At 54.1% G+C, this 27,046-nt stretch overlaps 1 protein-coding gene and 1 non-coding gene across 2 annotated transcripts in view; both read left to right on the top strand.

The window, feature by feature from the left end:
• Positions 1–1,393: 1,393 nt before the first annotated feature.
• Positions 1,394–27,046, top strand: part of FGF11 (fibroblast growth factor 11) — a 47,377-nt gene continuing 21,724 nt past the window's right edge. Inside the window, exons 1-3 of the mRNA XM_053258834.1 lie at positions 1,394–1,421; positions 2,411–2,486; positions 12,551–12,991. Coding sequence (XP_053114809.1) covers positions 12,799–12,991 — 193 coding nt within the window. The 5' untranslated portion in view covers positions 1,394–1,421; positions 2,411–2,486; positions 12,551–12,798. The remainder of the gene's footprint in view (positions 1,422–2,410; positions 2,487–12,550; positions 12,992–27,046) is intronic.
• Positions 23,179–23,253, top strand: TRNAA-CGC (transfer RNA alanine (anticodon CGC)). Its single transcript has one exon. It is a non-coding gene; the product is annotated as a tRNA-Ala (tRNA).

Raw genomic sequence — 27,046 nt, 5'->3', positions numbered from 1 at the left:
GGCTGGGAAACACCCCTGTCTGAAAGTCTGGCGAGCTGCTGCCAGTCAGTGTACTCAGCTAGCTGGACCAAGGGCCCAACTCCGTGGGCAGCGGCAGCAGCAGCTGCAGCATCTTCTTCGTCTTACAGAAGTTCTCTCTGGGTTCTGCTCTGCAGCCGCGCCTTGCCTTCGGAGGGAGGCTGCGGTGCGAGTGTGGCTGTCGGTGGTCCTGCCCGTGCCCGCCCCTCCTGAAATGGCCTCGGCGGCCCCTCCAGGGGCTTATCCTGGCGGCGCTGCTGGGCGCTCCGGGCTGGCTGGGGCTGCCGGCTGCCTGGATGAGCAGCAGCTTGAGCTTCTTCGGGCTGCGCGCGGGCAAAAGTCCGGCGGCTGCTGCCGCTTCTCGGCCAGGCGGGGGGGAGGAGCGCGGGCGGCGGGCTATTTGCATATGCAAATGAGGAGGCCTACCTGCTCCCCCGCACGCTGGAGGCTGTCAATCAGGCAGATGGCTTCCCTGCAGGGCGCCCGGGCAGCTGCCGAGGAGAGCCCGCCCCCTTCACCTTCCTCCGCGGCAGGGGGGAATTCTGGCAAGTGCAGCTTCCCACTCACAGGTGGGAGAAAGTCTGCATCCGCTGAAGGCCCCCCCCCCACCCGCCCCTCGCCGCTTCTGCAGGGCTAGGGATAGCCTCGCCCTTGCTTGCTTGCTTGCTGGGGGTCACCCACTCCCCAGCAGCCATGACAGGGGGGGGCGGGGCGGGGGCGCAAGCCTGGCTGGGCTGCTGTGCGGGTCTTGGTGCCATCTTCCGGAGGACTCTTCAGTCTCCCTCATTTCAGCATTAATCTCTAAAGCCCCCTTTGGCAGCCTGCCCCGCAGCGGGAGGCGGGTGAACCCGGGCAGGAATCCTGGCCAGCAGCCGGCCTCCTTCAGAGCCTCACGTGCCGCTTAGCCGCTGGTTAGGAAAGCTGCGGAGGAGGCTACACGAGCAGCAGCCGGCCGCTCCACACAGCTCGCCACACCGGACCAGCGAGCCCAGGAGCCCAGGAGCCGGCCCATCCAGAGCCCGCACCTGCAGACCCAGCCCGGATAAACCGCTGGGCGGGCCACGTGCCCCAGAAGCGGCGGCCGGGTAGGGAGAAGCAGAGATGGGCACCGCCCGCCTTCTCCGCCCAGATGGCAGCTGCAATTTGTGACCCGGTGAAGGGCCGCCGCACCCCGGGCTCCCTTAGGACCTGCTGGGGGCCCCCTGAGCGAGGTCAAAAGGCCCTGTGGCATCTCACACACACACACACACTTCTAACAAAAGGGACAACGCGACTAGCAATAATAACGTTTTGTTCTTCCTTGGCAAAGACGCCACCCAAAGAAAATGTATAATCTCAGCTCTCTTGCAATCGGCTTAGTTGCATTAGAAGTCCCTTTTGCGTGAAAATCCATTCCGTAGAAGGTGAAGTTTAGTCTCATTCATTCAGGGGCCCCTGGCCATGATGGGAGGCGGTCAGCGGTCGCCTGCTGTGCCCGTGTCTAAAACCGAGGGGAAAGCCCCCTCCCCTCCCCTCCCTCCCCTCCCCTCGCAGGCCCCCGCCCAGCGGCAGAGCCTCCCGTCTCTCTCTGCAGGGTTTCCCAGTGAAGTGCCGCTCTGTGTTTCTCGTAGGGCGCAATCAGACCACGGTTGAGTGATTCGGTGATTCCGGCCGGGGGCGGGGCGGGGCGGGGCGCCACTGAGATAGCCACAAGAATCAGGGTGGCCCAAGTGAGTCTCCCCAGCTCTCCTTGGACTACAAATCCCATTGCCTCCCGCTGAAGTGGATTGTGGTTGGAGTTAATGGCCCAGGTCGTCCAGCAACCGCTGGAGTCTTCTGGTTGGCTGTGCCTGCACTACTCTGGCAGGGAAGGTTAGGGAGGAGAGCTGCTCTGGCGGTAGCCAGCATGAATGGCCCCCTTTGCTAAGCAGGGTCTGCCCTGGTTTGCATTTGAATGGGAGACGACATGTCAGCACTGTAAGATATTCCCCTTAGGGGACAAGGGGGCTGCTCTGGGAAGAGCCGCTGCCCGCTTGCATGTAGAAGGAGCTCCCAAGTTCCCTCCCTGGAACTTCTCCAAGACAGGGCTGAGAGAGACGCCTGCCTGCACCCTGGGAGAGCCGCTGCTGGGCTGGGTAGGCCATCCTGAGCTAGATGGGCCAAGGGTCTGCCTTCCTTCCTTACCAAAGTGGACCCCCCCCACACACACGCGCACACCCCCCGCTTGAACAATTATGAAGATCACTGGTGTATGGGGCAGGCTGTTTGCACACTCAAGGGCCACAGATATTGCTACTCTGGAATTGTTATCCCAGTCTCCAGAAAGAGGGGCAGTCCTCCTGCATAGCAGGCAGCCCTACGTACCAGCGTGTGCACACACACAGCATGCTAATCGATCTTTGCTTGTTTGCAGATCCTTGTTGTTGTGAACTGCGGACTCCGTGTGTCAGAGGGGAGCACCCTGTTCCCGTCCCCAGCATGACAGAGAGGTGAGCGAATTTCGTCTTTGCAGGAGCCCTGCCCGCATCATCCTTTGAAATACCTAAAGGAATATAATTTAGGCCGTTCTGGATGGAGCCAGGGTGCATCCTCCCAGCCCAGCATCCCACAATACCCAGCAAGATGCCTCCAGGAAGCCCACAAGGCAGGCAAGAAGGCATCACCCCGTCCCTACGTTTGCACCTTCACAGCACGGGGTATATAGTGATATACTGTCTCTGAATGTGGAGGCTCCATTCCTAACTACCACAACTAGTAAGGTCCTAAGGAAAGCCCTGCTGGATCAGACCAAGGTGAGTCCATCTCATCCAGCATCCTGCTTCCCACAGTGGCCCATCAGCTGCTTACAAGAGACCCACAAGCAGGGCAGGAACAACTGGCGTACTGCCCCTTAAGATGGAGGTTCTGCATTGCCAACATGTGTAGCAGCAGCCATTGAGAGATCCCTCTCTTTCTCTTCCATGCATTTATCTAATCCCCCTTTTAAAAAAAACATCTTGTGGCAGTCAGTTCCACAAGTTAATTTTGCATTGTGTGAAGAAGAGCTTCCACTTCACCAGACAGCAGCAATCGATGTACTGAGATGACCAGTTGTTGGTTCTAGTCCTTATCAAAGGGTCTTGGGTCTACATCCTGAGAGAGAGAGAGAACCATCACCAGCAGGGGAGAGCAAGCTCATGGACTGGACACAGAGCATGGCTAACCTCCACCTGGCCCCTTCCACCCCCAGAATCAGCCGCATCGTGGTGGTGGGCGGGGAGGTGGGGTGGGGGGGGAGAGGTAGGAGGCACAAGATCAAAGAGCCAGTAGCTGGTCAAAATGTATTACATCTTCTTTCTTGGGCGGGAAGTCCATGATTCAGCAAGCACTGCAGAAAAATGAATTAATATTAGATCTGATAGCCAGAATTAATTTGTGGGGGAGAGATGAATCCCCCCCCAGCAGTGAGTTCATTTTGTAGCGTCTGCCAAAAAACTCCCCTCTGCCTCCCCCCCCGCACCCCTCAATACACCGTCTACTGGGAAGGGGGTCTTTCTAAACTGTATCCCCCCCTCCCCACTCCCACCCCCTCCCCTGCCAGCTTGTCTCAGCTCTGGGCAAGGGACTTCTGACCAGGCAATTAGCCGATTGCCTTGGAGAGGAGCAGCCAACACCTGGCAAGGCGATTTCCCCCTTTATTATTTATTATTGGAGAGGGAGAGGGAGAAAATGAGGATTTTATAGCAGGAGCGTAAACCTTAAATGTGGTCCATTATTCCGCTAATGGATTTCATTACCTCGCATGGAGCTCTCTCTCCAGAACAGGTCCCGACAATCTGATTCTGTCCCTTGCGGGAGCGGGGAGGGGGGCGGCAGTGATGATGCAAGGGCGTTTCAAAAGCCCCCCCCCCCATTAATGCAGTTTCCTGGACTGAGCTGCAGCTGGCTCTGGAGTGGGGGTGTCCGTTTATACAGGGTTTCCTCACCTGGCTCTGGGATGTAGGAGGTTTTCAGGGAGAACCCAGCGGGGCTCAGACCTTTGTGCTGAATGCGGAATCTTGAGCCTTCTTAGGCGTGAGAGTTTCATGGAGCCTCCATGTACCAAGGCAGTGGCGGCAGCAAGGGAGGGTTCCTCCTGCCTCCTTGAAGACCCTGGGGGCCAGAGGTGCTCTTACCCCTGGACTTCGGGGCCAAAGTGCAGGACCTCCACAGCCCCTGGGGGCCCCCAAACCCTCTTTAGTCTGTTCTGGGTGGTGTGGTTGCCTGGCAGAGCATGATTTTGCAGGGGAGGGGGCCCTCCAAAGGCCCTTAGGTCCAGGCTCCAAAATTAGCTAGGTGTGCCTCTGCTGGGGGCATCCAGTGGGCCAGCGTGGGAAGCAGGAGGCCTGACTGGATGGACTTACTCTGGTCTGCTCAGCAGGGCTCTTGAAAGGCACTGCAGTCTGCACACGCCCAGATGCCCACTGTTCTTTCTTGTTGTACGTTTGCTGAGCAAGGGCATCCACAACGTAGGAAGCTGCCTGTGGTCTAAGTCAGACCCTTGGCTTTTGCTGGTCGAATGACCGTAACAATGAAGATTGGATTCAGACCCTGGGTCCATCTAGCTGAGTATTACCTACACAGACTGGCAGCGGCCTCTCCGAGGTTTCAGGCCGGGCTCTCTCTCAACTCTCTCTTGGAGATGCTGCCAGGGAGGGCACTTGGAACCTCTGGCATGCAAGCCGGCAGGTGGCCTTCTTCCCAGAGCGACCCCCTCCCCTAAGGGGAATCTCTGACAGTGCTCACACGTGGAGTCTCCCCTTCAAATGCAAACCAGGGTGGACCCTGCTTAGCAAAGGGGGCAATTCATGATTGCTCCCACAAGGCCAGCTCTCCTGAGCAGGTCCTGGGATTGTGCTGGTGGGCTCAGCCAGAGACCTCAGTGCCCCCCAGCAGACAGACAGTGGCGTGGGTCTCTCTCTGTTCCGTGCTGGCCACCAGGGGGCAATAATGCCCTTCACTGCCCTGTGGGGGCTGGGACCATGTCGAGCTGGGTCTGGCCCTCGGTCAAGGAGCTGCCAGCCGACAGAAGCGCTTCTGGACATTGGAGAGATGAGCGCTATTAATTACCGCTATTGGGAGAGTTACTTTAAGTGCCGTTCTGGCAGCGGCCAAATGCCTGGGTCCTCTACGCACCTTGGCCACGCGGAGCTGGGGATGGGAGAAGCTCCAAGTGGGGGTCTTTCTTCCCCAGGGGTCCTTCCTGTCTCCTCCTCCTGGTGGGGCCCAGCCACCGAGGCCATGGTCCTGCCCGGGAACCCCCTCGGTAGTGCCAGGGCCGTGCAGAGTGAGGAGTCTCAATATGCAGAGAATGTGGAGACAGTGCTTCTGAGCATGGTCAGAGTGCTTTTCAGGCTAGATGTTTGGCACCCATTTGGAATTTGGGGTGTGTCTATCCTCCCCATGGGGAGGGCCACAAAGTCTGATGGGGCGGGGGTGGGGAGTCAGTTCATCTTTGTGTGAAGAGGAGCAGGGTATAGTGGTTAGAATGGAGTGAGTCAGGAGCCGAGGCCTCGGGGGTCTCCACACATGTAGGGAAAGAGGGCTGGCCTTGTGGCACCAAGCGGGAATTGTCCCCTTTGCTAAGCAGGGTGCCCCCTGGTTTGCATTTGGATGGGAGACTACATGTGTGGGCACTGTCGGAGATTCCCTTCAAGGGGATGGTGACGTAGCTCACGGGGTAGAGCATCTGCTTTGAATGCAGAAGGTCCCGAGTTCAATCCCTGACAGCATCTCCAGGTAGGGCTGGGAAAGACTCCTGGCTGGAACCTTGGAGACACTGCTGCCAGTCCGGGTAGACAATCCTGAGCTAGATGGACCAAGGGTCTGACTCAGTATATGGCAGTTTCCTCTGTTCCTAGTGTTTGTTCAGTCTGGTTATTCAATCATGGCTGAGCATCTGCTTTGCTTGCAGAAGGTCTCGCATTCAACCCCTGCCACCTCCAGTTCAGAGGACCTCGGAGGGGGGGCACTCTGCACATGCTCAGAGGCACTGACGAGCTGCGTCTGACGTCACAGGGCCGCCATCTCCCGGAGTGGGAGGCCTTGTGGGTGCCAAAGACCCAGGAGGGCCTCCGAGGCGGCCCGCCTGCTGTCCACGCTCCGCTCAGGGAGGGAGTGACTCCCAGGATGTGTGCCAGCCATGTGCCTTGCGCACGGGCGTCTGCGGCTGCTTGCTCGTCTGCTTCTCCCCCGAGCCGCTGGAGTGCTTGTTCTGAGCCCAACGAATGTCACCGAGAGCTCTGGGCAAAGCGGTTGGGGGGCAAACCAGCTGCTGTCACCAGCCCTTGCCCCCTCGTGCAAAGAGAGTGCATTCGCGTGTGAGAATTTAACGAGCGTGCGCTGTGGGGCTGGAGAGAGGGAGGGGAGAGAGCACGGGGGAGAGGCTGAGGCAAGGAGGAGCAGCAGGGAGAAACCTCTCTCTCTCTCTCTCTCTGCAGAAGGACCCGCGCCTTCTTCTCCGCCCTCACGCGGTCAGCCTCGCTTCCTGAGAGGTGTCCTTCTTCCTGCACCCACAGAGAGCGGGGGGGGGGCTTCTGAGGGGCTGGGTCGCTTGGCACTGCTCAGGTGGCTCATTCGTAGATCCCTGTCTAGTCCACCACAAGGGCAGAGCTCGCCCCCTGCAGTGGGCTTCTCTGCCAGGAGGAATTGAGCACCCACCTTGGGCTGCAGTTTGCCCTCGCTCTTCACAGCGGGAAACGACTTGACTAGCAAGCCAGAGGTTGCCGGTTCGAATCCCCACTGGCATGTTTCCCAGACTATGATTCCCAGACTATGGGAAACACCTCTGTCAGGCAGCAGCGATAAAAGAAGATGCTGAAAGGCATCATCATCATCATCATCATTAATGTTATTATTATTATTATTAAAACTTTTATACTGCCCTTCCAAAAGGCAGGGTGGTTTACATTAAAACACCATTGAAATCAGTTAATAATTATAACAAAAATTATAAAAGCATAAAACAATAACAATTAAAAACATTGTAAAACAGCAATTAAATAATCAGAACAATTTAAAAACAAGTTTTAAAAAGCTGAGAAAGCCTAAAGATGTGTTTTCAGAAGTTTTTTTAAAACTGCCAGAGATGGGGAGGTGTGTTGCCAGATTTGGCTTACAGCCCATTTGACCCACGAGTATACCCCTTAGGTTCTGGCAGCAACCACCAAACAAATTGGTGGCAACTGGAGACGGACCTCCTCAAGTGACCTCAATGGGCGGTGGGGCTCATAACGAAGAAGAGGCTCTCTTAAATACCCAGGGCCTGAGCCTCTCGCACAGTATCATCTCATACTGTGCGGGAGGAGGCAATGGTCAACCCCTCCTGTAGGAAGCTGCCTCTAGTGGCAGGCAGCAGTGGAAGGCGAGCGTGTGCTTGTGCATGGCCATCTGCTAGATGTGGAGCATTCCCTCAGGAGCCCCGCGTCCATTCCAGAATGGCTGCTGCCGCCTCTGGCCTGCAAGCCCCCTGGGTTTGCCTTGGAATGGCTACTTTGAACTCCTCGGTGTGGTGGTTCTCCAGACGTGTCAAAGATGCTCTCTGTGCATGCTCAGGGGCACCCTTCTTTAGGGAACACCCATAGCAGTTGGGGATGAGTTTTCTTAGAGCGGGCTCTGGGCCTGATCGCCACTGAGCTCCTGGTGGGAAGATGGGAGGCTCTCTGGGCAACCTTTAAAGCAAGACCAGTCAACCCTGGCTTTGTTGATGGACTACAATAAATGGTGGCTGGGGGTGATGGGAGTTGTAGTTCAGCAACAGCTGGAGAGCCTGTCACTGCCTTAAGGGAGGGACCCTCTGCACAGCCCCCAGGGTGGCCCTCGGCAAGAGGGCGTGCTGTCCAGCTTCTTTAAGAAGTGGGTCACAGCAAGTCAAATCCAGGGCAGGAGGAGACGGTGTCCATGGGAAGGACCTCTAACTCTGCCTGGCCCCAAGCGTGACCAGTTGTGGGGAAGCACCCCATGAGACGGCCTGCTTTGAAAACGGATTCCGGAACTTGGTTCCGCAGCTCCAGGGTCGCGGTGCTCCTTTGAGTTGTGGATGACACACACACACACACACACACACACACACACACACTGACATACACACTCACACACACACGCACTAAACCCCACCCAGAACGAGGGGGCAAAACAGAACACATGCTTGAAGAGTCCTCTATCATTATTTCATTGGCATTACATAATTTCCTGCCGCTGCTCCTCGCCTCCCGTGTTTGTTTAAAATATATATATATGAAATTTTAATGGGGGGAGTCAGGAGCCACGAGAAAGTAAATAGACATCCCAGACGCCGTGCAAACGACAAAGGTGTGATATGCACGAGAGAGAAAGAGAACATGTGCCATCTTTTGCAGGGAAGATGCATGGCCACCATGGGAAGTGTTAAGGGGCTGCTCATTTAAGCCACAGACCCCAGCCCCGGGTTCTCCAATTTAGCCATATAGGAACAGAGGCACATGGGAAGCTGCCTTCTACTGAGTCAGACCCTTTGTCCATCTAACGCAGTCTTGTCTACCCAGACTGGCAGCAGCTTCTCCCAAGTTGCAGGCAGAAGTCTCTCTCAGCCCTATCTTAGAGATGCTGCCAGGGAGGGAACTTGGCACCTTCTGCATGCAAGCAGACAGGTGCTCTTTCCAAAGCTGCCCCATCCCCTAAGGGGGATATCTTACAGTGGTCACACATGTAGACCCTCATCCAAATGCAAACCAGGGTGGACCCTACTTAGCAAAGGGGCCAATCCATGCTTGCTACCGCAAGGCTAGCCCTCCCCACCCCAGTAGCTAAGGGAGACACAACAACAACAACAACAACAACAAACAAACAAACAAACAAACAAATAAATAAATAAATTGTTTATCATATTTCTATACCACCTGATATGTACATCTGTAATGATGATTTTTATTTGTTAGCCGCCCCGTAACAAATTGTTCTTTCAGTGACTCACAATAAAACAAGAGAATAACACACACAATCAAAACACATAAAGTAAAACAAAACAAATATGACAATGAAATACAAACAACATTGTAAACGCTTTTTCAAAACCTACTTTAAAAGGCCTGGGTGAATAGGACCTGGTGTCTAAAAGAACAAAATGGTGGTGCCAGGCGAGGCTCACTGGGGAGGCGATTCCATTTTTGGTGCCACCACCGAAAAGTCCCTCTCCCTCGTAGCCCCCCGCCTAGCTTCATCTGGTGGGGGCCCTTGGTGCAGAGCCTCTGAAGAAGATCTCCAGGTCCAGGGACTTGCTCCCCTATAATTTGAGCGCTGACACTTGTGATAGTCTAAAGCAGAAGAATGTAGGGACTGCCATATTTGAAATGGATGGAAAGAAACCTACCCATATTTACCTGGATCCAAGACGACTCTGATTTCAAGATGAGCCCTAGACTTGGATTCAGGTAAATACAGTCCTGTTTATGACAGGCAAAAAACCCTCCAATCTCTGATAGGATGCCTGTCACTTACGATGGCCTCTCCCCTCCAGGTATTAGCTGGGCTGCTGTGAGGTCATGGAATCTTCACAGAGATACAGGTGTGGCTTCTGTGAGGAAAGTGAAAAGATCAGTTTGGCTGGGGAAATCTTGGCCAAGCTCCAGGAATGGGGGCAACTGAGCAGCTGGCAGGAAAGGGTTGTGGCAGGAACGGAGCTTTGGAGGCTTGGGAACGGCAGGGCAGGGCACCTTGGGGACAGCGCTGGTTGGGTTTGCGGGCGGGGTTCCACATATTGACAGCCAGCTAGGGCAGGGTTTCTTAACCTTGGGCCCCCAGATGTTGTTGGACTACAACTCCCATCATCCTCAGCCACAAAGGCCATCTCTGGGGGTGATGGGGGTTGTAGTCCAACAACTTCTAGGGGCCCAAGGTTAAGAAACCCTGAGCTAGGCAAATCACCAGGCCTGGCCATATGGGGTTTTGTCCTTTTTACTATTTAGATACCACATTTCAGCCATGGAAGTCCACAGAGCGGTTTGCGTAGCCAACGTCTAGTGGGGAGGGACCCCCAGGCCTCCGGGCTGGACAGACCCAGGCCCTCTTGGCGTCCCGTACAGCACCCTGGCGCGCTGACGGTGAGCCCGGCGTGAAAGAGACATCGGCGTCCCCCGTCCGGGTCTCCTGCAAAGGAAGGGCTCTCCTGGCCCAGCTCAACAGCCCCGCCGCGCAAGCAGCCGCCAGCCCTTGGCGCCTTCTTTCAACACAGACCCCTCATAAATCATGGCTTCGCCGCAGGCCAAGAACAATTTAGCCATCCTCTCTCCCGCTCTCCTAGGCCTCCTTGCCGGGAGTGGGGGCCGGTTTCCACGTCCCAGACCTGAGCACTCCTCTCCACGGGCTCCTCTGCCCTTGGCCAGTCGCTTCCCAGAAGTTTGGTCGCCTCCCTCACTCTGTCCGAGGGCTGGGGAGATATGATTTGTCCGGAAGGGGGTGCCCCTTTGGGTCCGGAGACCCACAGCTCCCCCCTCCCGCCTCCACCCCTGTTGCAAACCTCTCGCTATCTGGGAGATCCCATCATTCACACAGGAGTATCGCTCCTTCCTATCGACTGCTCCCAGGGCGGGAATGAGGAGCCATTTGTTCCTGTCCCTCTTGCATTGATTCCTGTGCCAGCCGTTCTCACAGCCACCTGCAAATTCAGCCAGGAGGAGGTGATTTAAGGGTGTGCGTCTGTGCAGTTAATTTGTACACCCACCCACACACACACACACTCCTCAAGAGGTGATGGGATTCAGTCCATTCTGCAGCCACGCCTCGGGTTGGGGAAGCTGCACCTCAGAATCCAGAATGTGTAGGGAGCAAAGGCAAGGGAGGAGCCCTCTGTGCATGGTCAGAGTTTCTTTGCTTTCCCAAATCATCCCACTGAAGATGTAGACTGGGGGTCCAGCCCCGACTTTGCCTCACTTCATTTGGAAGCTGCACTTTTGAATTTGCCCTCACAACAGCTGCAGAGAACAAGGATTCTCGTGTTCAGCCGGTGGACGGACGGAGACCTTGAGAGGCCAGGGCCTTGGTCACCCAGTGAACCCAACACCTAGCGGGATGAAGCCAGACATCCCCCATCCAGTGCCAGTTCTCTGTGTGCTGTTGTGGCTCACAGGTGTGCAAAAAGGAAAAAAAGGGGGGGGGTTACTCTGTAGCTGCTTTGGATCCTTTGTCTTCTTTGAGATTATTTCACACCTTCTAAAACAAGTTCTGCGGCTGACCTCCAAGTTCCGAGGAAGATGACAGTGAATGAAATAGTTCCATGTTCATGGGGCATCTTTGGACTGACAGCAAAGGGCTTTTTCCTGTAAGAAGGCACCACTTTGGATGCAAATTGTCCAGGCGCTTGACGCCCAAAGGTGCAGACCTTTGCCTACAGGGGGCGCTGGCTGCAGCTGGCCCAGGGGGTGCTTTTGGGGGTGTGGGTGGGGGGCGTCCTTGCTGGTGTTCTGGGGGGTTCCCCTAGCCTGGGTCGTGGTAAGCCCCTCTCTTCTGTTTTTCAAGGACACATCTGAATGTAGGAGCCCCCCCTTGGGGTGAGCACCCAGCCTTTCCAAAAGCAGGGTGATCCTCCTATTCGCCCCCCCCCCCCGCCACTGCTCATGACTCATTAGTTTCTGTTGTGCTTTGGAGTCAGCTTGGATCCCCACAGGGGGTGGGGTGAGAGGGGGACGCTCCCTCCCTCCCTCCCCCCTCCTCTCTTTCCCTTTCACCTCTTGGGGGGTGCCCAGAGCCCCACCCATGCAGGCAGAGGGATGGGCAGAAGCAGTTTAGTTGGGGCTTTGGTTTGGTTTGAGGTTCTCCCCCCCACATGTCTGCTTCATTCCTCTTTGGTGCAGAAAACTCCAAGACTTGATTTCTTCAAAGGGGGCTCCCTTTACCCGCCCCCCCCGCCCCCAAACTGGAACGGTCACAAAAGAGAGACGGACCCCACCCCCGCCCGCCCGCCCGCGCTCCCTCCAGAATGCCTTGACTGCCTTCTTTCAGTGACTGTCTTTCATCCATGGTGGATAGCCCTTCCTTTCCCCCTTCAAGGGGGGGGGTGGCTTACAGATTGGGGGAATGCCCCCCTCCCACCACAAGCTTTGTCACGGGGCGTGTGACAGAAGCTCTCTCTCTCTCTCTCTCTCTCTCTCTCTAGCTCTCGCTCTCTGCCACACACACGCGCACACACAGATTCGCATCTCCCTTCCTTTGCCCACACACCCTACCCTTTCTCTCCCCCCCCCCTCCCTGCACATAATTAACCTCTGAAGCTCTGAAGGACACGAGGGCCTCCCCCACCCTTCAGGAGGGAGGGAGCGCAGCGGAAGCGGAGATGGAGAAAGAAAGAAAGATCGTTAATGGTATCAATTTTTGAAAAGAGACAGGCAGACGGGATCACCCCTTCGGGGCTCTTGCTCGCTGGACTTTCCGCATCTTCCTCTCGTGGACCGGCTCTTCGGGAGGATGCTCAGCATCTTTTTTTAGTCCTTCTAATTCCCCCCCACCCTAATCCTTCCCCCCCCCTCCCTCTGTTTCCCTCCTTTCACTCAGTCATTCTTCCCAGGACATCCTTTCACTCCCTGGCTGGGATCGATCGGCTCCTCCGATACAGGCACCTTGAATCCCTCGCTGTCCCGGAATCGACGGAAGAGGACCGACCCGCCTTTGGGCACCCGCCGGCTTCCCGGGACAACCTGACCTGGAGGGTGTGGAAGAGCCGGAGAGGCGCGAGCGCGATCCCCTCCGCGGAGCCTCCCGCCTGCTGGGTCCCTCGGCGAGCCCCCACCCGGCTTGCCTCCGGATGGGGCTGGCATGGCTGCGCTAGCCAGCTCTCTGATCCGGCAGAAACGGGAGATCCGCGATCCCGTGGCCAGCCGACCCGTCTCCACCCAGAGGAAGGTCTGCCCCCGGGGCACCAAGTCCTTATGCCAGAAACAATTGCTCATTTTAATCTCCAAAGTCAGACTGTGCGGGGGGCGGAAGGGCCGGTTGGAAAAAACACCGGGTAAGTGGAGTTCGCTGGCAGGGGGTGGGGGCTGCAGTTACCTTCCCCAAAGAGCAGCGAGTGGGCGAGCAAGCCCTCTTAGGGCCAGGCGCTGCCTGGAAGGGGTGTTGTGCAGTGCTGAAGCCTGTGGGCCACCGATTTCAGTTTGCTTTCCCCTCCTGGAGGAAGCTGGTCAAGTGTGATTTCTTTTAGACGGTCTGCAAATGGTAGTTTCCATGGGTCAACAGCAAGGGGCGTCCTCTGTGGTGGTGAACACAGGCTTGCAATTCACAGTTTCCAAGGGGTGACAGAAGGGGGCACCATTCTGTTGTGGTAAATATGGACTGTTTCCACCTTGCGATTTCCAGGGGTCAACAGCAGGTGGCATTGCTCCCGCTCAGTGTATATGCGCTCTTTGTACCTTGCACTTCCTGGGGTCAACAGCAGAGGGCACTGTGCAATGGTTGGTTTTGAGGATTGATCAAAGCTTTGGTTTTCTGGCATCAACAGAAATATGGGTCGTTTTTGGTTTTGGATGGAGGCAGAAAGGAGACGCCTGTAAAAGCTGCAACTCATATTTCTGAAGCAGGGCCCATTTCCGGTTCCGATGCTGCTCACATAGCTGCGCATGTGCATAAGTGGAGGAGATTGTTGCAAAGGTGCTCAGCCTCATGAGGACTGCCCATCTGTGCAGCACAGGCATGGGAGCATATTGAATATATGCAGAGAGTGTGGGGTGAGAATTCAATCTGGGAAAATTCAGAAGGCCGAGAATTGGTGGGAATATTCTGGCGGGGTTCTAGAGACTTGTCCAGATCCCCCCTACTGGTTGAAAATGGTATTATAACAAAGTCCACCCCCTCCCCACATTGGATCAAATGAGATTGAGACATCTGGGAATATGTAGTAGTTCACAAACAGGCATTTTTTTATGGACACGTCTGTGATGATGGAAGAAGAGGTGGAACATATGTGTAAGAACAAAGACGGAAAGTGGGCAGGTGGTAATCTGGAGTGGATAGGGGACAGGAAAAGGAAGTGGATTTGAAATGCAGACTGTTATGGCTTTCCTTCATCAACTTTTTTTTAAACCTAAGAAATATTTTACAGAGATGCTGGCTTCTGCTTCTGCTTCCAAATATTCCTGTGGAATAAATCAACAGACTGGTCCATATAAAATTCTACCTCTGTCTGCTGCTTTCATGAAATAGTCCGTGGACATTTATTGGAAGGAATTGCTTTTTCTTTTCTTTTGATCTGCTGTTGTTGACATTGTACTTATGGGGTTTGAGGTGTGGGGGAACATACCCCTTCTTTGTGAGACAACGAATTTCACCAGTGACCAGCCGGACTCTCTGGTCCATATTTCAGAGGTTGTACTAATCTCCTTTCTCTTGGAGATGTGCGGGATGAAATTGAAGTAGGTCTATAGAGGGTATCCCAGAAAGTAAGGGCTCTCCAGATGCTGGACTGCATCCAAGGCCATTGTGGCTGGCGCTGCAGTCTGACAACATCTGGGGAGGGACCCAAATTGGAGAATCCCTGCGACAGAAGTTTCGATATTTTGGTGAGGTTGATGGTGAACCTACAGACCAGTCTCCAGGGGGCAACAACATCAGCTATCGAGGTGGCACTCTGTATCCCACCCTCCGAGGGAATTCTCCCCACCCTCTGAGAAAAGCACATTTTGAAACCACAGTTATACGGACTGGTCTGTATCTGGTCAGCTTCTAAAATGAGCACCGTTGGTTTAGAAGCCGATCCAAAAGTCCCATCCTTGGACCCAGAAGGCCTAACTATAAATTCTGACTGGTGCGAAGGAGAATTTAACCACCACATTAAGGGGAAAGTGGCAGCAGTTTACACAGAAGCCCTCTCTTACTTGTTTTATTGTATTTATTCTTAATAAAGATGAAACACATCCTTCTATATCGCTTCACATATTTCAGTCTGAGCCGCAGAACTCTATAAATGTTTAAATAAATATAGCTGGGGCTCATATTAAGGCAAGGATGGCGCCCTCAGAGGTTTTCATAGTGCTTTAAAAAGATAGCCCATTAATTTTAAAGGCCTCTAAATGAAAACGGTAATGTTGATGAATCCTGCAATGAAGGCCTTGTGCCCACACGTGAAAAGCTGTTTGCTTATTCTCCAAACACTCCCTAATGGAAGAGAAATAATTAAGGCTAATTAGCTCTAACGTTCCTGTCTGCACCTCCTACCCTCTGACCTGCTTGGGATAGATGCTAATTCCCTCTCTACATATTTGGCGGGGAGCAGAATGAGGGAGTTGACTCGAAAACTCTTTTCCAGGGGGCCACAGAAAGAACCCCCAGTTCTGAATTTCTTTAAAAAGAGGGCCGGGGTACCAGCCCACCTGGAATAGTTTTGGTTAGCATTGGCTGTGGTTAATTAGTGGCAAAGGAAATGCACTCTGCACATGTCCAGAGGCAACCTGGCTGTTGTTGGGGGGGTGTTTTTTTGTTTGTTTTGTTTTTTGTTTTTTGTTTTGCATTTCAGTGATAAGTGCTGGAAATAACAGACTCCATGTGGGGCATCGCAGATCTGGTGCAAATGAAAACCTGAGCGCAGCCCTCGGCCCGTCTCCATTGCTGCCTCCTGCCATGCTGTAGCTTTATCCACCAGGCCCCAGAGCATGCTGGGAAGGCTGTTCCTCCAAGGAAAGAGCCTCCCCACCCTCCCCACTTAACGCACTTTAAAGATTTGCACTCCACGGATGACAATTTCCATTAAAGCACTCTATGGGGCAGTAAATCTTGTTAAAAGGAGGGGTGGGAGCAGCATTACCGGCATTCGTTCTCGGGTCTCAACAGCTGGTTCAATCGGAAGCAAGCCTGCCAGATTTCAATGGGGCTGACTTCTGGGCAAATCATAATTGCACCTCAGATGGCCACCTAAGCTGATGAGGTCTTGTTTACGTGATCCCAGGAGAACGACCCTTCTGAACTCGCTTTGCCTTCTGGATTGCCGTATCGGTGGGGAGTTCTCCTGTGCAGGAGCATAGCAGTGAGGGTTGTGCAGGAGAACTTCCCCCAGGATCATGCCTCTTTTTAGTGAGTGGCAGAGGGGGTGCAGGCATGCCAGTGGGTCTTCCATCTCAGCTGCCCCAGATATGTATGGTAAGGCCTGATACAGGCTGCTATCCCAGCAGAAGACCTTTGCTCTTCACAATCTAGGGATTCCATGGCATTTCAGCCACACACACCCACACTCTCTGGTCCCCTTGGCATCACTGACGAAGAGAAGCTGTGCTTCTCTTTGGGATGGCATATTTCTAAACCCACCAGAGAGGTGCTGATGGGTCTCTGCCTAGCACAAGAAACTCCAGCCGGCAGGTGAGCAGACCAGGGAGAAGTCGGCCTATTAGCCCGGGGTGGTGCAACCAGCTGAAGCCACTGACGGAGAGCCAGCTGGCAGGGACTAGAGACGGGGCCTTTTCAGTTGTGGCCCCTTGACGTTGGAACACGCTCCCAGAAGAGTTTCGCCATGCTCCCTCTTTAGTGTTTTTAAGAGACAACTGAAGACGTATCTTTTTAGAGAGACTTTTAAATCTCTTATCTTCTGATTTATTTGGTAGGCTTCTTCGTGTTTTAGCTTTCTAGCTTTTTGATAACTTTTAATTTCAGTTTTAAAACTTGTTGTTTAAAAACAATTATGGCCTGGTCTTTTAACTTTTAAACCTTTATTAATTGTTTGTGTTATATTGCATCTGTTTTATTAATGTTGTAAGCTGCCCTGAAGTAAGCTGCACTGAAGAGGCGGGGTATAAATATTTTAAATAATAATAAGCCCCAGGGGAGAGGACAGGATTAATCTTGTGGTGGCTAGTCCTCATGAAAGGACGTGTCGCCTACTCCTCTCTGCCTCAGCCTTTTCCCTTAATTTTATTTCATTTATTTGCATTATATATTAAAACCTTCACACCCTGTATGTAACTCATTACATAAGAACATAACATAAGCCCAGCTGGATCAGGCCCAAGGAGGCCCATCCAGTCCAGCATCCTGTTTCTCACACAGTGGCCTGCCAGATGCGGCTGGAAGCCTACAGGCAGGAGTTGAGGGCAAGCCCTCTCTCCTGCTGCTGTGACTCCCCAGATAATACTGGGCATTATAGGAACAGAGGAAGCTGCCATATACTGAGTCAGACCACCGGTCCATCTAGCTCAGTATTGTCTTCCCAGACTGACAGCGGCTTCTCCAAGGCTGCAGGCTCAGCCCCATCTCAGAGATGCTGCCAGGGAGGGAACTTGGGACCTTCTGCTCTCCCCAGAGCAGCTCCATCCCCTGAGGGGAATAACTTGCAATGCTCACACATCAAGTCCCCCATTCATATGCAACCAGGGCAGACCCTGCTTAGCTCAGGGGACAAGTCAGGCTTGCTACCCCAAGACCAGGTCTCCTATCATAACCTAGAATAAAAACAGCAGTTTGAAGCAGGGGTAGCCAACTTGAGGCCCCAGCTATTGTTGGAATACAACTCCCATCATTCCTCGCCATACTACACATGGGGATGATGGGATTTGTAGTCCAACAACCGCTGGAGAGCCTCAGGCTGCCCACCCCTTTATTCCGAAGAATAACCACCAAGCTACACAGCAACAATGATTCATTCATCTCTTCATTTATGACCAAAGATCAAATATTTAAACAATTACAAAGCAATACTCAAATAACTAATCAGAACAAAAATATCAGAAAAAAGTAACTCCAAATAAACATGCCTAGCAAGTAGGGTTTTTACTCTGCCCCGGAAGATTAAAAGGGAGTGGAGAACACGTCTGGTTTTCTGGGGTGGTAAATTCCGCCACCTGGGTGCCATCACGAAGCAGGCCATGTCCCACGTCCCCACCTGCCACCCCTCAGATGTCAGGGGGACAGGAGGGAGGGCAGTTCACATGGCCATAAACTGAGTAGGAGACCAGTCCTAGCCAGTTTCAGGAGCTGGACACACTCCCATTTTGCAGTGGTGTGTTAGATGAAAACAAGGTCAGAGGCAGGAAGCAGGATCACCTCTTAAACCCCAGCTAGGTGGGATGGACTGAGTCGGATGAGCCTGCCCTCTTCCACCCCCCAGTTTCTGAATGAGGTGCAAAAACTACCCTACCCAGCCGGCGACCCACCATGCCCACAAAACACGAAACGGGAGCACTCCCATCTCCCAAAACTGGGTAGGACCAGTATTCCCTCTAACAGAAAATCCCAGCTGTTCCTGACTACAACTCCCAGCATCCTCAGCCAAAGCCCACTGCAGCTAGGGATTCTGGGAGCTGTAGTCAACAACATCTGGGATTCCCTCTTACAGGGAACCCTGGATGGGACTCCTCCCTACTGAGCTTTTGGTTGTGTGAACTTCCCTAGTAGGCCCTCCGTTGATGACTGAGGCGTGGAGGGAAGCTTTTGGGGGGTAAGGCGGGCTTTAAAGGTACCTTGTTCCAAAACCAGTTAGACTTCTGCCTCACCTTTCTGCACAGCAACCCTGAGGAGCCTCAGACTGGTGGATGGCACCCATCATTACACGTGGCACACTCCTTGCCTCAGTTTACCTTTGAGCGATTGTTCTCTATCATGGGACCCATAAGGAAGAAACAGGCCAGGATAATCACAGGCAGGATTATGGGTCTCCAGGATTGTAGGAGCAAAGCAAGAACACAGACTATTTTACCAGGTGCAGAGTCTCAGTTTCTGTGTGTTTTAAAAACACACACACACAAGTTGCTAGACCTCATGACTGCAAAAGCGTATTTCACAGCCTGTGGGCCATGCCTGCTGAACTCCCAGGAGCCAGAGGAGTGCCTGAATAAGATTTTGAGAGACTGGCGAGCAGCTTCAGTATCCTACTCCCGGAGTCTCAAATTTGGGTCCCCAGAACTTGTTGGACTACAACCCCATCACCCCCCAACGCAATTGTGACAGGGGGTGATGGGAGTTGTAGTCCAATAACATCTAGGGACTAAGTTTGAGAATTCCCTTTGCTTGCCATTCCTCCAGATTAGAAAACCCTGGCTAACGATGCAAATTGGTCTAATTTAATATGTACAGGTTGCAGAATCCCGCTTTTCTCGGTGCAGGATTGGAACATGAGTAGAGCCCTGCTGGATCAGACCAGAGAACCACCAGCATCCTGAGGCTACCGAGAAGCCCACGAACAGTCCAGGAAGGCAGACAGATTCGCGGTGACCCATTACAGAGAGCCTACCCTGTTCTGCTCCCCCGTGCAAAGCCCGATCCCAGGCATTGGTGCCTGCCCCCAAAGGGTCTGGGCCCTCAGACATCAGGTCCTTGGGCAACTGCCCGAAGGCTAGGAGCCGAGGCAGGAAGGAACCAGGTGTGCTCCTCCTCCAGGTGTGTCCTCTTGGCAGCCTCCTGCACCAAGAACACTTCTGCATTCCACCACCAGCCCAAACGATTCAGACTCCTCGGATTTGCCCGAGAGTTGCTCACTTTGCAAAACTGGCTGTACCTCTCCTGATTACAGGAATGGCCAGGTAGCTCTGAAGGCATCCAAGCCCCGCCTTCTGACCACTGGCAGCTGGGCAGCAGAGAGGTCCTCCACATGCTTGCATGCAAGACAGTCTTTTTTGCAGCCTGAAATCTTGTGCTGGGGGGAAAGAGAACCCCACCCGAGCTGGTTGGCAGGCAGAATTCTGCTGCACGTACCAAATTCCAAAGTGGCAGGGGTGGGGGTGCTGCGTGCCTGGAATTGTGGGGTATGTGCTGTATGTGACGGTGACTCCTAGAGCAACTAGTTTGGGGGAGCCAAGGCTGGGGGGGGGTAAGCAAGCACTTTATTAGGGGAGCGAGAACCTTGCTATACATCCAATACTTATAGAGGCAAGGCAATTTCATGTTGTTAGTTCATGTACCTTATTCATGAAGGCTGCTTGACGTTTGCAAACCTATTCAGAAAAATGGGCCAGATTCCTCTTAGAAAAGGCTGCCTTTTATTAGACCAAACCTTCTAGCCTGCTTTCCAGTTAGTTTTCTCTGCCTGTCCAATCCAAGACTGTGTGCGTTGCGGGAAAGTCTGGGGTTGGGGAGAAAAGTCAGTGCCAGGCCAGCTGAAAGCGGCAGGGGAGATGTCCCGAGGGGTGCAGGGTCCACTTAGTCTCCCCCAGCCCAGTTCCTGGCCAGGGGGAAGGAAGCCAGGGGGCTGGGCTGGCTCCCAGGAGGCTGCAGGTGTCTCCTCCCTACCTGGCTGCACCGGCTTCTGCAGCTTGCTCTGGGGCAGAGGAGGGAGTGGAGGCGGCTTCTTGAAACCACGGAGGCCTTTTAAAACAAGAAATTCAAGCTGCAGGGTCATCATATGATGAGAGTGTCTTCTCTGACACTTTGCTGTCAAGTTCCAGACTGGTGCATGGGGGAGCGAATCAGTTCAGTTGGTCAGAGTGGGTGGTGCTAAGAATGTCCGCTTTGATGGTTTGGTCTGTGGATGAGCCAGAATTGTTCCTCCTGTGATCCTCTGTGAGTTGCTAAAACGACACTTCTCTGGGGTCCGGGCGTCTCCCCAGAGTCTCTTGAGCAGGTGTGTGTGTGCGGGGTGTGGGGTGCCTTTGGGTCTTCGGGGCCTGTGTGAGGAATTGCACAGCCAAGAACCCAGAAGTGCCATTCGGTGCACAGCCAGACAGTCACCACACCGGTTTTGAACTTCTAGGATCCTGTAGGCCAATTTATGTTTTCCTCGTGGATATTTGACCACAGAAACAGCTGGGTGTGGCTGCTGCAGTGCCAATGGACGGGACGGGGCACGCTGCAGCCCTTGGCAAGGTGTGGGTGGGTCGTGAGTGGGGTGGGTTCGGGCACCACTCCCACCCTGGGAAGAGCATTCAGGTGTGACCAGCATCCCCCCCACCCGCAAATGCAGTGTTGGAGGGTCTGCAGAGGGAGAGGGTGGCTGCTGGCTGGAAGGAGAGGAGGTTTCCCCAGCAGCCTCATCTTCTCTCCAAGGGATTCTCCAAACCCCATCTCCAAAAATGGGGGCGGTGCCCTCGGGGAGGGGAAAGGGGCTGAGCAGCCTGGGACCCTTTTTCTGTGTGTGCCGGTCCAGTTCCAAAATGTTGCTGGCCAATTATCCTTCTCCAGTTAAATGCTGGGCACCAGTTGGGCTCTAACACCGGTGGTTTTGAAACAATTTTTCTGGAAAGGAGTTTTTGAGTTGGGGGATCAATGCTTTTCTGGCTCTTAGAAAGAGGGCTTAGGAGAGAAACAGTAATGAACAGGAGCCCTGATCGCCTACTGCTCGGAAAGGCTTCCTGCTGTTTCTTGATTGATTGATTGATTGATTGATTGATTGATTGATTGATGAAGTGCCCTCAAGTCGGTGTCAAGTCTTAGCAACCACAGAGATAGATTCTCTCCAGGCTGATCTGTCTCCCACTTGGCCTTGAAGGACTCTCAGTGGTGCATTCATGGCTGTCGCCATCGAGTCCATCCGCCTTGCTGCTGGCCGTCCTCTTCTTCTCTTGCCTTCCACTTTCCCCAGCATTATGGACTTCTCAAGGGAGCTGGATTTTCACATAATGTGTCCAGAGTATGATAGTTTGAACCTGGTCATTTGTGCCTCAAGGGAAAATTCTGCATTCCATTTGTTTGTTTTCCTGGCTGTCCATGGTCTCCTCAAAAGTCTTCTCCACCAGCACTCAAGTTCAAAAGCGTCAATACTTTTTCTGTCTTGCTTCTTCAAAGCTGTTTCTTACATTCTCAAAAATGGCAGTGGGGACCTCTGGGGATGATATCTGTGTGGGGCTGGGTGTCCAACTTGCCAGAGGGCTGGGGGCACTTGTCATTGGCAAACTGGCAAGTGGATTTGGAGATGCCTGCTTTGGACTCATCTCCCCGTGTCCAAGTCAGCGTGGGTTGAAGTCTCCGTCCTCCTCAGGTCACTCTCGTTGATTCTTCTTTATCGAGCTCCAAACAAACTTAACCTGATATGCAAATCCATCTGTGAGCGCAGAGAGCAGAGTTGGGAATTTCTGCTTAAGAGCGAGCAACTCTCTTGCATTCCACTGAGAACTGTGGGCCAGAGAGAAAAGGGCCCCTCCCGTACTTCCATCTAAGTGGAAATTTCTGGTGGCTTTGTGAAAACTTCATTCACAAGTTGCTGTGTTGGTGTTACTCCAATTCCTTGCAATTCTCAGGATCCACCCCAGAGCCCGGTCGAGTGTTCAGTTCCAAGCACCTTTCCCACACCCAAGGACCAATCCTCATGTGCATGCAGAGAGAGAGAGAGAGAGAGAGAGAGAGAGAGAGAGATGCATGTGCTGTAATGCGTGTGTTGGTGCGTCAGATTGAGGCGCCCTCTGACTTGGTCTGTCTTACTCTGCAAGTGACACATCTCTGTATTACTTGATTATCCTTATTGAGTCTTCGGTGTGTGTGTGTGTGTGTGTGTGTGTATAAGATGACAGATCTCTGCCCGAAGGAGCTTGCTTATTTATTTATTTATTAAATTTATACCCCACCCAAACTTACGTCTCTTTAGCTTCCAAGCTAAAGTTCATCACAGGAGAGGCAGCAGAGGATGTGGTGGGAAAGGAAGGTGGAGAATGAAATATGGAGACCTGTGCCCCAAAATCTAATGGGATTTGGCCCCAGTGAGACCTCTGGGTGGGCGGGGAGTAGAAGCAGACATCATCTTTCTTAGTCCCTCTAACACAGGTGTTCTCAAGTTTAGGTCCCCAGTTGTTGGACTACAGTTCCCATCATCCCCAGCCATGTGGCTGGGAATGATGGAAGTTGTAGTCCAGCAACATCTGATAAGAATCCAAGTTTGGGCTAAAGAGAAGTTTTTCTTCCTTTCCTAGAGAATTTGGGTTTATCGCTTGAAAGCGATTGATGGGACTTTCAGGACATTCAGGATAATGAGAGCCTTTCTTTAAGCAATGTAGAATTGGTGTCTGGGATTTATGGAATGTGGCAGTGGCTATTGGCCCCCACCAGCTTTAAAAGAGGATGAGACAAATCCAGGGAGCAGTTGAAGTTGATCAGGGATGGCTGAATGGAGCCTCCATGTTCAGAGGCAGTGTACCTTTTGAATATCAGTTGCTGGGGGACAAGCATTAAGGGAAGAGAGCTGGTCTTGCAATCGTGAGCAAGCATTATCCTCTTTGCTAAGCAGAGTCAGCCCTGGCTTGTGTTTGGATGGGGGTCTACATGTGACTGAGCACAGTCTACTGTAAGATATCAAGGGATGGGCCTGCAGTTCAGTGGTAGAGCATCTGCTTCGCGTGCAGAAGGTCCCAGGTTCAATCCCTGGCAGCATCTCCGGCTAGGACTGGGGAAGACTCCTTCCCTGAAACCCTGGAGAGCTGCTGACAGTCAGAGTAGATGGTACTGAGGTAGGTGGACCGATGGTCTGACTCAGTACAAGGCAGCTTCCTGTCAGGGCTTCCAGCAGGAGGCATTGTGGGGAGTGGGATGCTGGACTTGGGCGCTTCTGGTGTTCTCCTGTGATGCTGTCTCCAGCTGTGGGCTGGACAAATTCATGTGGGCAAATTGGTCTGTTAGTGGCAATTGTCTGAACGGAACCTCCATTTACAGTGGCAGTATACCCCTGAATAGCGGGCACTGGGAACTTAATGCTGGGGAAGCTGCTGTTGCTTTCATGCTTGCTGATTCCCTGGAGGATGATCCCGCTAGGCTTCTTTGTTGGAAACAAAACTCTGGACTGGGTGAAGGTTGGGCCTGATCCGGCAGGTCCCTTCTTGCGTCCTGATGACCCACTTCCTCCCCTCCCCTCTCCTCCTTGCTCCCGTGTTCCCCCCCATCCCTGCCTTGCATTTTCTGTCTGCACCCACTGCAGGGCATCTGTCTGAAACGCTGGAGGCTCACTGCCAGGCAGGGTAGACAGTCCTGAGCAGGGTTCCCTCTCCCAGGGATCCCCAGATGTTGTTGACTACAACTCCCAGAATCCTCAAGCAAAAGCCGTTGCAGCTGGGGACTCTGGGAGTTGTAGTCAGCAACATCTGGAGATCCCTGGGATCTGGTCCTGAGCTTGATGGGGAAAGGGTCTGACTCGGTAGAAGGCAGCTTCCTGTGTTCCTATGTGTTTGGGGGCCTTCTTGGGGAGGAGATCTGGTCTTGTGGTTGTGAGCATGGATTGTCCCCTTTGCTGAGCAGGGTCTGCCTTGGTTTATATTTGTATGGGAGACTACATGTGTGAGCACTGTAAGAAATTCCCCTCTGGGGATGGGGCCACTCCGAAAAGAATGAATGTATGCATGCATACAGAAGGTCCCAGGTTCACTCCCTGGCACCTCCAGGTAGGGTTGGGAGAGACTCTGGGGAGGAGAGCAGGTAGATGGCCACTTCCTCTGCTGCCTTGCTCATGCCCTGAAGAGGTGAAGCCCCCGGGCTGGTGGGGGTTTGGGTTGGCTCCAGCTTCTCGAAATGGCTCAGGGGCCAGGGAGAGGGTCTGCCAGCCGGGACCCAGAGAGCCTCCCTCCTCCCCGGCTTGTGCTGCCTCCCTTCTCCCCCCCCCCCACCCGCCCGTGAGCGCTGAGCGACGGTGCCTGGCTCTTTCCTTGGCGTGTGGCCTGCACCTCATTGCCCTGCTGTGTCCTTGCGGCTGGCAAAGAACTCTTCTTGCCATGGGAGCCGGCCAAGAGACAACCCGCTCAGCCCCTCCATTGGCTGCTGGCAGCTCCAGCCCACTAGACCCCTCTTCTGCATCCCCCCCCCCTTTATCCACACTTCCATCCTAACACACACACACCCAAAAAACCTAGGAAAGGAACCCAGGAGCCCTAACTCACTTTGACTTCTCTCGCAACCCACACAATAGAGGCGTTTGCAGCAGCCTGGATTAAAGCCCCTGACAGAAGGTCTGAACTCCTCTCTCTGCATAGTCCCCCAAAGCCTGAAGAGCCACGGGGATGGGCTGGCTCAGGAGCGGAAATGGGTGCCTTCTCCTCCAGAGCTATACTGCCTCTGGACATGGAGGTTCCATTGGCTGCAGGGCCACTGATAAGTCTCTCCCCCTGCATGAATTTGTCTCCTCCTCATTTAAAGCCAGAAAGTTTGGGTTGGTCCTGAAAGAGAGGGGGGGTGGGAGAGAACATCAGCACTGGAAAAGGTGTTCTCCGCCTGTAAGCTGTCTGGGGCCGGGAAGGGGTCGCCCCCACATTCCCTGCTGTGTCTGTCTGGCACGCTGCTTGTGCCAAATGGGATGTGGAGCAGCAGCTATATAACAGCATATTTTGATGATTGTGTGGTCAACATAGGAAGTGTCCTCACACTGGATCAGACTTTTGGTCCATCTAGCTCAGTATTGTCTTCACAGACTGGCAGCGGCTTCTCCAAGGCTGCAGGCAGGAGTCTCTCTCAGCCCTAACTTGGAGATGCTGCCAGGGAGGGAACTTGGAACCTTCTTTATGCAAGTATGCAGGTGCTCTTCCCAAAGCGGCCCCATCACCTGAGGGGAATATCTTACAGTGCTCACACATGTAGTCTCCTATTAAAATTCAAACCAGGGTGGACCCTGCTTAGCAAAGGGGGCAATTCATGCTTGCTACCACAAGACCAGCTCTAGATATTGTTGGACTACAACTCCCATCATCCCAAGCAGCATAATGGCCTTTGACCATTGTGGGTGGGGATGATGGGAGTTGTAGTCCAGCAACATCTGGGGACCCAAGGCTGAAAACCCCTGACTTCTTTAGAAGCTCAGCCAGCCCCACATGAGCCAGAGGGCCTGAATAAAGGAGAGCAGGGGAGAAGGAGGCAAGATGGAGGGCACACTCCGAAGACATGATGCGCAAAAGTCCCTGAACAGTGAGGGTCCCTTGAAGCATCCTCCATTGAGCTGAGGGTCACTGGGGTCAGCCCTGGACAGCATGTTTAATTTGGAGTAGGGCTTAATAATCTACTTTGTAGATTATTTCATGACCAGGTTTAGCCTTGGCGCACCTGAAGCAGGCTTCAAGAAGAGAGTGGCCTTTGAGCATGAGCAGAGTGCTCTTCTGAATAGTAATCAGCTGCCACCAGCTGCTGAGTGTTTGGAATTAGGGGGTAGGCAGCCGGGTTGGAAAGGACGACCCACAGGCAGATCCCGGCCCCCTTGAGAAAGGGCACCCCCTTCCATTCTTCTCCGGGGTCGCACTTTGGACCAGTGTGCAAATCAGCACCCTTCCCGTTCATTCTAATGAGAGGGGCCGGCGTGGTCGCCCTGCTTGCCATCCCCGAAGGACGGCCCTGTCCCCCACACCGGGGCCTTGATGCCACAGCCTTTCCCCACCTCCATGAGCAAAGCGGGGGGTGGGGGGCAAATCTGGGGCCTGAAGTGGGTGGCAGCAGGCGGGCCGGCCGGGCCGGCCCAGGCTCCCTTTGAGCAGTGGCAGGACCAGCTCCGGCGACCTTCCGCCTTGCTCGTGGGAACACACCCGACCCGGAGCATCGCTGGGAGGACGGAGCCCCCGTCTCGCAGCCGGCAGAGGGGTCAGCAAGGTCCTGGAGTGGGCGCGGCCGCGGGGCCTCCTTCCCCGGCTCTGCGCTCGGTCACGCCGGGGGAGCCCAGCCAACCGGCCCAACCCCTCCTCCTCCTGCTGCTGCTGGGCGGGGGGGGGGGGATCTCCGGTTCCTTTCGGCTTCCCATTATGCGAAGTGATCAGACGAGGCGTCTCCGAAGGGCCGCCGCTTTTATGGCGGAGAATAAATATCTATTGATTGATGGCGGGTTGCAGAAACCGCCGCCGCGGCCCAGCCAGGCTGCTTGCGCTGGGAAAGGCGCTGCTTTTTGAGTTCCCCTCGGATTGGGAAATCGGGGTAGAAAGGGGAGGGAGGGATGATGCCTCTCCTGGTGCGGGGGGCGGGGGGGGCGGCTGCCGAGGAGCCCCGCCGCCGCCGCCGCCGCCAGATGACTCCGTCCCCCCCGGCTGGGCTGCACCCCGCCCCGGCTCTGCACCTCAGTCCCCATCCCATGCGCCCCACCCCCACCCCCTTAGAAGAAGCCTCCAAGGTGAGCGCTGAGCGGAGCCCCCCCCCGCGCCTTAATCCCGCCCCCCCGCCCAGCACTCAGAGCCATTTCGCGCCTGCCGCGACCCCCCTCTGCTAATCCTCC

The sequence above is a fragment of the Hemicordylus capensis genome, chromosome 6 (genome assembly GCF_027244095.1).
Source record: "Hemicordylus capensis ecotype Gifberg chromosome 6, rHemCap1.1.pri, whole genome shotgun sequence".
Taxonomy (NCBI): domain Eukaryota; kingdom Metazoa; phylum Chordata; class Lepidosauria; order Squamata; family Cordylidae; genus Hemicordylus; species Hemicordylus capensis.
Note: the sequence above shows the minus strand (reverse complement) of the source record. Positions and strands in the feature narration are given on the sequence as shown.